Here is a 9,961-nt window from a genome sequence, read left to right on the forward strand (position 1 = left end):
CCTTTATCGGGCTGTTCTCGGAACTGCCTGCTCCCGGTGACTGCATTTGATTTCAGACCAGCTCGTGGCACAGGTAAGGGCTTACCTGTGCATCGCCGGATGGGTGAGTCTACCTTACTAAAGATGGCAGCCCGCATGTGTTCACTGGCAAACACTGCGAACTGACCATCACTGATGATGTCATCACAGGACCTGGCAGATGCACTGTTGTAACTTGGGAACTACACCATTCTTGGTACAGTTCCTTTGAGAGATCATGCAGGACCTGTGATGCTAAAGATGATGTCATCACAGGTCCTGGTAGATACACTGTTCTAACCTGGAAACTACACTATTTTCTCTGCAGTTCCCTTACTAGATGTACAGGACCTATGATGACACCATCAAAGGTCCTTTCATTTTCTCCACTGACAATAGGAATTTTAGACTGAAGATTGATGGGAGCCAGTATTGAAGGTAATTAGGGGGCTAGGTCTATCCTCCACTGTGGGCCCCACTTTCCCATGGGCCCCATAGCAGCTGTGTGGTCTGCCTATATGGGAGGTACGCCACTGCTAGTACGAGCACCACAACCCCTTCAAACAGCTAATGCTGTGAGTTAGAGCTTGCCAATCTGATATTGATAACCTGTCCTTATTGTTTTTTTTTTTTTTAAATGTGTTTTGTATAAGCCAAAACTAGGATCCTCTTATTTATTAAAACAAATGTAAGCAGAAACTTTACCAAATGGGCATAGTGTGAGCTACTCTTTAAATGAAAATAGTGTAATAGAAGTATTTTTTCATCTGATTTCTATATAGTAGGTGGCAAAGAGGTTCCAGTTGTTATTATTCATCAGTAAGGGTTTTTTTACAAAAGCCAATGCCTGGAACTACAGCAACTAGTGCCAATCGACAAATGAACAATTTGATCATTGCTCACTTAAAGAACTTTTTACATTGCCTGCTGAAAACTGTATGAAGGTCAAACAAGAATATCTGGTCCCAATATAGTCCGCATACAGTTTACAGCACATCCCTGTTTACACAGGAGAGGTGTTCACTTCAGATGGAAAAAAAATGACGAATATTCTAAAATACGAATATATAGCACTATATTGAAAATATATATATGTTTTTTAGAATATGCGTCATTTTTTTCCATCTGAAGTCATGATTCCTCCCTGCTTAAGTTGCTTGTGGGCCAATGACTTATTGGCCCACAAGCAAGAAGCAGGGAGGAATCATGTGTTCAGATGGAAAAAATGACAAATATTCGATATAACGAATATATAGCACTATAGTCTAAATATTCACGAATTCTCACTAGAGGCAATATTCGAGATAAAAATGTTTTTTTTGACTATTCGTGCTCAACACTATTAAGGATATCCACTTATCCTTAGAATTAAAGTGGGGAGTATTAGATAATTATTACATTTTTAGACTTGGTGTGGCACAGTTTGGTGGAAGAAGAAAAGATATCTCCCAGCAGTGGTTTTGGTGAACATTATAATATATTATTAGATACTTTATATACTGTCTCTCCGATTATGTAAAACATTTGGTAATCTGTCAGTGGGCACAGTGCATTGCATCTCTCAAACAAAAAAAATACAAACAACAAACCTTTACATATTGACTACTCATTAAATGGGTTTACTGTCCCCACATAGTGGTTCAGCTCAGTCTACACTCTATGCCAGATCTTTTGCACACTTTAATGGCTCAAGTCAGCTTACACTGTCAGTGAAGTACGTTGCTCCTGTCAACAATCTGAACAATAAACAAAAGCACATTCTTATGATACAGTATACACTGTATGCACCATCTAAAATAATTACTAATGGCCTTGCATTTAGAAGCTTATTTCCCTGTGAACATCACAAAAATCAACACATATACAAAATACATTGGAATGCATATTTAGAAATCTACTTGAAAGTCCAATGGTAACAAGGATTTGAAATTGTGTCCACCTAGAAGCCATCATTCATAGTTTAATACAGAAGCCCACCTAAGTAAGCTGTTTTCAAGTTTTGGCCTGCCCATTTTGTGTGATAGGATTTATCTTTTCTAGTGAGACTTCTGCATCATAGTCCAAGATCCCAGAAAATGCAGGAGACATTTTGTCCAAACTTTTAGATAAACCACTTTCTTCTTCTTTTTTTAGAACTTCCTCTTCAGGGCAGATAATAGCATGTGGAATTAGGTAAACTAAGTTACACTCATTTGGAATTGAACCTTTGGGCTCTTGCTGACATGAATAGACAACTGCCCCATTATTGTTTATGCTTACTGTCTCTATAGCATTGTTGGATGTAGGACAGAGTCTGTAGCAGCCTAATAATGTTGAGAAAGCCTTGCGGAAATCAGCATTAAAAGCATAAATTATGGGATTCAATGAAGAATTTGCCCAACCAAACCAGACAAATATGTCAAATGTGGTAGAACTGATGCAGAATGGCTCTGTGGATAAACTTGGATCACAAAAGGGCACCATACAGTTCAATATGAAAAAGGGCAACCAGCAGCATACAAAAACTCCCATAATCACCGACAATGTTTTCAAAACTTTTGTTTCTCTTTTAAATGAGGTCTTCAAAGAACTTTCTGGCTGTTGGCAATCAAAGCTACTTCCATTGCCTGTACTGTTTTGACAATTCTTGGCATGTACTGCTGCCCTTTCTAAAGCTGAGATGCGGCGAATTTGCTTTGCTGCTATCCTGTATATCCGGGTGTAGGTTACAATCATAATGGCCACTGGTATATAGAAGCTAATAAGAGATGAAGAAATTGCATATGTCCTGTTTAAGCTCGAGTCACAGTTATCCATTGTGCTACCTTGAAAGGTACTATTTAGGTCAAAGAAGCTGGTAGTTTTTGCTTTATGCCAGTTGAGCTGCACAGGAATGAAAGATATCAGAATTGATAAGGTCCATGCAACACTTATCATTATGAAGGCTACTTTTGGGGTCATTTTCCTCTCGTATCTAAATGGACTGGAGATCGCCCAGTACCTGTCAACACTGATGACACAAAGGTTTAAGATGGATGCAGTTGAACACATTATATCAAAAGCAACCCATATATTACAGAATGAACCAAATGGCCAAAAGCCAGCAATCTCAGCAACAGCTTTCCAAGGCATAACCAACATTGCTACCAGAAGGTCAGAAACAGCTAAGGATATCACAAAAAAGTTTGTGACTTTGGACCTAAGGTGACGAAATCTGATTACAGCTGCACAGACCAAAGTATTTCCCAAAAGAGTTGAAAGTATAAGAACTGAGAGCAAACAACCCATTAGGATGCGAAAAGAAGAATCTTTTTCTGCAAGTAACATGTCTCCATCCATACTGGTGATATTTATAGTCATATTGCCTTGAAAAATGAAATCATCTCAAAAGTCATCTCAATTATTGCTAAAAAATTTGACCAATTAAGTCCATATCGTGTCTGTTGGCTTGCATTTCCCAAAGCATCTGAAAAGGCTCCCACAAAGGAACCATTGGTGATTTATTGAATATTTAAACCCACGCCGGTGCCATTAAACTGCTGTACTTGAGTCATAATTCACAGATTGTCTATTTCACATTCCTCAGTATAATTGACATATTCAACATCCAAAGCTTTTTTTACAGCTGTTGAAATAAGCTATTGATCCCATATGCTAGCCACTGTTATGACTGGTCCTTCTTTGAGACTGTATTTTTTTCTGTTGACTTTATACCTTGGCTTTATCTTCAAGCTTGGCATTTGGAGGACAACATGGTCTGTAGATCAGTTCACCTTGATGTTTTCCTACTTACTGTTCAGTATATCAAAAGATCATTTCATCAAGCTGTGGAAAGAAAAAAAAGCACTTTTTATTATGCTTGCAAAGTAATGTTGCATATAACAGTCCTTCCTACACTATTCTAAATCTCGTTGTTTTCAATCCTTGAAAAACTCTTAAGTGCTATAATGCAGCTTTTATTGTCATTAAGACAACGTGACAAGAAATGTTATTTCAGCCCTCACGTCTTGAGCTAGATTTGCAAATGCACGAACATCACAATGAAAAGACTGCAATCATATGAACATTTTGGTTCATTTTTTCTTTAGTGTTACTTTTGAATGTTGAGATTTGTGTCCTCTTATTACATGCCATTTTTATGATGTACTGAATTAATATTCTAATATATTCTAATATATAATTTAAGATGCATTATTATTGATCTGTGTGATCCTCTATAATTTTATGTTAAAGACGAAGGGGATCATGTACTATCAGATATAAGCCAGTTTTCAAGATTGGCACAGATTATGGCGCAAAGGTTATTTGCACCTCAATCTCCAGGTCTAAAAAAGGGAGTGTGGCATGGGTGTGTAAGGAAACAGGCTGTCAGGCCCATCTCATTGATCATTTTCTTTGCCTGTTTTAGGCATACAAAATGGTCTAAATTTAAGCTAGTAAGGAAGCCGGCTTCTCTTCATTACTTTGGCGGATCTACCTACACACTGGGTTATTAAGAACTGTGTCTAAAATGCTAGTCTTAATAAAAGACCCCAGAAAGTAGAAGTATAAGGTTACATTGACAAGACAGTGTTTCAACCTTTTGCTGCCAGGGCTGTTTGAACACTTTGCATCTCTGGTAGCCATAGCAAGTTTTGCAATTTTGACATGCACAAATAAAATCTACATTACAAAATTCAAAAAAAAATCATACCAACCCCCCAATAACTATACATTTTATGAAAGTAGAAACCCAGCACATTTTTCAAATGCCACTCAGAGCTTTATGCACACAGACACCTTCAATTTTGCGTCAAAGTGTAATCTTTCTCAAAAACTGCATAAAAGTTCTTAATAGTGTGTAAAAGTGTAATCACAGTTATATAGACCATACCTTCTAAAAATAAACTTTCAACATGTGCAGAGTTCATACATACCACTGAGGCCTAAAGTTGCATACACATAAAATCGCAAGAAATTGAAAGACCAAAAATTTGGTTTTAAGATGGAAATGTTAAAAAGTAACAAAATAACTACAGAGAGTACGTGCACCTCTAAAACCTATATACTGTATTTCCTGAAAGCAGATAACTTGATCAATGCAGTTGCCAAGAAGCACTGTTGATAACTATGTCTACTAGGGATGAGCGAATTTTTAGTAAAAATTTGATTCAATCCAAATTTTATTGTGACGAATCGCGTAAAAAACGTCTATTTATGGGATGCAAAGAGCGTTTATAGGGGTGTAGAACACTGTCCCTTTCTGTAACACACATAGGGAGTCTGCTTTGCTAATAAAATAATACTGTGACTCCGTATGACATGCAGATGACAGGTGTCGCTCTTAGAATCACTCCACACTTCACTTATTTCAGCAGTCACATGGCCAACACTGACCAAATAACTCAAGTATGAACTTAGTCTTACAAGTCGATGTTAGCGTCAAGAATAAACGCACTCCTTTTACACCATCGCCAGCTGATTCCACATAGATGTCTACAGAACCTGTTCTATTTAACGATTATACAAGTAGAGTTCCCCCGGACAGAGTGGAGAGGGTGTCAGCAGTAAGTTTGTGTTTACATCACTGATTAACCCCTTCAGGACCCTGCCATTTTCACCTTAAGGACCAGACCATTTTCAGCAAATCTGACATGTCACTTTATGTGGTGTTAACTTTAAAATGCTTTTACTTATCCAGGCCATTCTGAGACTGTTTTCTCGTCACATATTGTACTTCATCACAGTGGTAAAATTTAGTCCAAAAAATAAATTTTTATTAATTAAAAATAAAAAATTTACCAAAAATGGGGAAAAATTTGCAAATTAGCAAATTTCTATTTCTCTACTTTTATAATAGTAAATACCTCAAAAAATAGTTATTACTTTACATTCCCCATATGTCTACTTCATGCTTGGATCATTTTGTGAATGCCATTAGATTTTTTGGAGACATTAGAAGGCTTAGAAGTTTAGACGCAAATCTTGAAATCTTTTTGAAAATTTCTAAAACCCACTTTTTCAGGACCAGTTCAGCTCTGAAGCCACTTTGTGAGGCTTACATAATAGAAATTCAAAACTTATTTTACAAACTTTGTTAACCCCTTAGCTGTTCCACAAGAACTAATGGAAAATAGAGATAACATTTAAAAATTTCACTTTTTGGCAGATTTTCCATTTTAATCAATTTTTTCCAGTTACAAAGCAAGGATTAAATGCCAAACAAAATTCAATATTTATGGCCCTAATTCTGTAGTTTACAGAAACACCCCATATGTACGGGCACACGGCAGGGCGCAGAAGGAAAGGAATGCCATATGGTTTTTGGAAGGCATATTTTGCTGGACTGTTTTTTTGACACCATGTCCCATTTGAAGCCCCCTGATGCATCCCTAGAGTAGAAACTTAAAAAAGTGACCCCATTTTAGAAACTACACCCCTCAAGGTATAGGAAACTGATTTTACAAACTTTGTTAACCCTTTATGTGTTCCACAAGAATTAATGGAAAGTAGAGATGAAATTTCAGAATATCACTTTTTTGGCAATTTCCCATTTTGATCCATTTTTTTCCAGTTACAAAGCAAGGGTTAACAGCCTAACAAAACTCAATATTTATGGCCCTGATTCCGTAGTTTACAGAAACACCCCATATGTGGTCGTAAACTGCTGTACGAGCACACGGCAGGACGCAGAAGGAAAGGAATGCCATATGGTTTTTGGAAGGCATATTTTGCTGGACTGGTTTTTTTGACACCATGTCCCATTTGAAGCTCCCCTGATGCACTCCTAGAGTAGAAACTCCAAAAACTTGACCCTATTTTGGAAACTAAGGATAAGGTGGCAATTTTGTTGGTACTATTTTAGGGTACATATGATTTTTGGTTGCTCTATATTGCACTTTTTGTGAGGCAAGGTAACAAGAAATAGCTGTTTTGGCATAGTTTTTATTTTTTGTTATTTACAACATTCATCTGACAGGTTAGATCATGTGGTATTTTTATAGAGCAGGTTGTTACACGCGACGATACCAAATATGACTATATGACTTTTTTGGGTTTGTTTCAGTTTTATATAACAAAGTATTTTTGAAAAAATAATATTTTTGTGTCTCCACATTCTGAAAGCCATAGTTTTATTTATTTTTGGGAGTCTGTCTTGTGTAGGGGCTAATTTTTTCAGGATGAGATGACAGTTATTACGGACGTGGCAATACCTAACATGTCTACTTTTTTTTATTTATGTAAGTTTTACACAATAATTTCATTTCAAAAAATCATGTTTTAGTGTATCCATAGTCAGAGAGCCATAGTTTTTTTCCGTTTTTGGGTGATTATATTAGGAAGGGTATGATTTTTCCAGGATGAGATGACGGTTTAATTGGCACTATTTTGGGGTGCTTGCTATTGCACTTTTTGTGATGTGAGGTGACACCTGAGGGGTTAGGTCATGTGATATTTTTATAGAACAGGTTCTTACGGACGCAGCGATATCTAATATGTATACTTTTTATTATTTACTTAAGTTTTACACAATAACAGCATTTTTAAAACCAAAAAAATACAATGTTTTAGTTTCTCCATATTCTGAGCCATAGTTTTTGTATTTTTTGGGCGATTGTCTTAGTTAAGAGCTAATTTTTTGCAGGATGAGGTAATGGTTAGATTGGTACTATTTTGGCGGGCATACACCTTTTTGATCGCTTGGTGTTGTACTTTTAGTGATGTAAGGTGACAAAAAATGGTTTATTTAGCACAGCTTTTATTTTTTACGGTGTTCATCTGAGGGGTTAGGTCATGTGATATGTTTATAGAGCTTGTAGATACGGATGCAGTGATACCTAATATGTCTACTTTTCTTCTTTTCCCTATTTGAAACTTTACATTTTTTGGGGGGGAACTTTTTTTCACTTTATTTTTTGTCCCGCTTTGGGACTTCAACTTTTGAGGGTCTGATCCCCTTTACAATGCATTCCAATACTTCTGCATTGGAATGAATTGGCTGACCGCGACACATGAAGGGCTTATGCATCAGTGATTTCATCGATGCCGGTGCATGCAGCAGGGGTCTGGCTATCAGTGACAGCCGGTGCCCTGCCGCTGATCAGTCGGGTGTAGCTCCTGCAGCAGCCCAATCACCATGAAGTACATGTACGTCACGGGTCTTTAGGTCCCAGAAATAAATGACGTACATGTACGTCATGGGTCCTTAAGGGGTTAATTTGCCCTTCCTCTCATCTGTCAGAACAATAACCCACAAAAAATTGATCCTGCCTGTGAAGCATACCCCTTCACTCGGTCAGCATTTGCTCAATAATCCATCAGTATTGCTAATGCCAAAATAAATAAATAAGATGACATGTGAATGGAATATTTGCATGTCTTCTGTGTTTTGTACCCACTCCTACTTTTTGCTACCAAATCATAAGCCAATTCTGATGGGACAATACAGGCCTTACAGCTGCTACACAGACAGGATCTGTTGTGTGTCTAATTTTTCCTTCCTTCTGACAGATCAGAAGAAAGGTCAAATAAATCATTATGTCAGCCAGACCGAAAGGCAAAATAGTAGCCTAGTCATGAAGTGGGGAGGGTGTGAACAGCATGAGAAGTCCACAGAGTGGCCCTATGACATAGTGGTGAGGTTAAGTATCATGAGGAGGCCATAGAATAGTACAATGACAGGGTCTGAAGGTGGTGGCAGCATCAGGAGGCCACAGAGTGCCACAATGACCGTGTCTGGAGGTGGCGACGGTAACAGCATCAGGAGGATACTACAGAGTGGCAAGGTGACATTGTTTGGAGATGGCAGCAGCCTCAAGAGGCCACAGAGTGGCAAGGTGACATAGTGTGGAGATGGCGGCAGCATCAGGAGACCACAGAGTGGCAAAATGACATAATGTGGAGATGGCAGTAGCAGCAGCATGAGGAGACCACAGAGTGGCAAGGTGACATGTTGTGGAGATTGCAGCAGCAGCAGGACACCACAGAGTGGCAAGGTGACATAGTGTGGAGATGGCAGTGTCACGGACGGTGTACAGGAAACAAGACAATGCAACATGCATATATGACTCACTGGATTCAAAGCTAAGGAACCAAAAGGGAGACCCCTGCACAAGACCTGGCACTTTCCCTGGCTGCTCAGCCTATGCAAAAATCCCAAAGGTGGATGGTTGCATATCCACGTACCTCGACTATATAACACCTGAACACCCTACAATAGTGAGGGGACACGACCACCGGCTCTCTACACCAGACACGGAGGGAGTCAGGGTCACCTGCGATCCAGTAAACAGAAAATAACAGATAAATGTACAGCACTTAACTTAGTAGCAAACTGGGAAATAGGATCAGCATGCACACACACTCCAGGAAGAAGTATAAGCCGCCCAGTAATGCATTATGGGGAGGAATTTAAAGGGAAGCAATCAGTCCAACTACATGACAGCTGAGAGAGGATAACGAGATGAGGAACTGAACACCACAACAAAGAAAACTCAAGGAGGAGGTTCTGAAAGGCATATGGAGACCCCATAGTAGCAAGATTACATAATGTGTAGATGGCAGTAGCAGCAGCAGCATCAGGAGGATGCCACAGAGTGGCAAGGTGACATAGTGTGGAGATGGTAATAGCAGCAGCAGCATCAGGAGACCCCATAGTAGCAAGATTACATAATGTGTAGATGGCAGTAGCAGCAGCATCAGGAGGATACCACGGATAGTTTGTAGGTGGCGGCAGCATCAGGAGGCCACAGAGTGGCAAGGTGACACATTGTGGAGATGGCAGTAGAAGCAGCAGGATATCACAAGTGGCAAGGTGACATAGTGTGGATAGGGCAGCAGCATGAGGAGACCACAGAGTCGCAAGGTGACATAGTGTGGAGATGGCAGTAGCAGCAGTATCAGGAGACCAGATAGTAGCAAGATGACATAATGTATAAATGCCAGCAGCAGCAGCATCAGGAGGGTACCACAGAGTAGCAAGGTG

General features: G+C 39.0%; 1 protein-coding gene across 1 annotated transcript; it reads right to left on the reverse strand.

Annotated features, from left to right (window-relative positions):
- Positions 1 to 2,010: 2,010 nt before the first annotated feature.
- DRD1 (dopamine receptor D1) lies at positions 2,011 to 3,357 on the reverse strand. The gene has a single exon (XM_044277545.1). It carries the CDS (start codon positions 3,355 to 3,357, stop codon positions 2,011 to 2,013), a length of 1,347 nt encoding a protein of 448 aa, XP_044133480.1.
- Positions 3,358 to 9,961: the final 6,604 nt, after the last annotated feature.

This window comes from Bufo gargarizans, chromosome 2 (genome assembly GCF_014858855.1).
Source record: "Bufo gargarizans isolate SCDJY-AF-19 chromosome 2, ASM1485885v1, whole genome shotgun sequence".
NCBI lineage: Eukaryota > Metazoa > Chordata > Amphibia > Anura > Bufonidae > Bufo > Bufo gargarizans.

Excerpts from the sequence above, each read along its gene's own strand:
- DRD1 (XM_044277545.1), bottom strand. The coding sequence starts at position 3,357 with ATGACTATAAATATCACCAGTATGGATGGAGACATGTTACTTGCAGAA.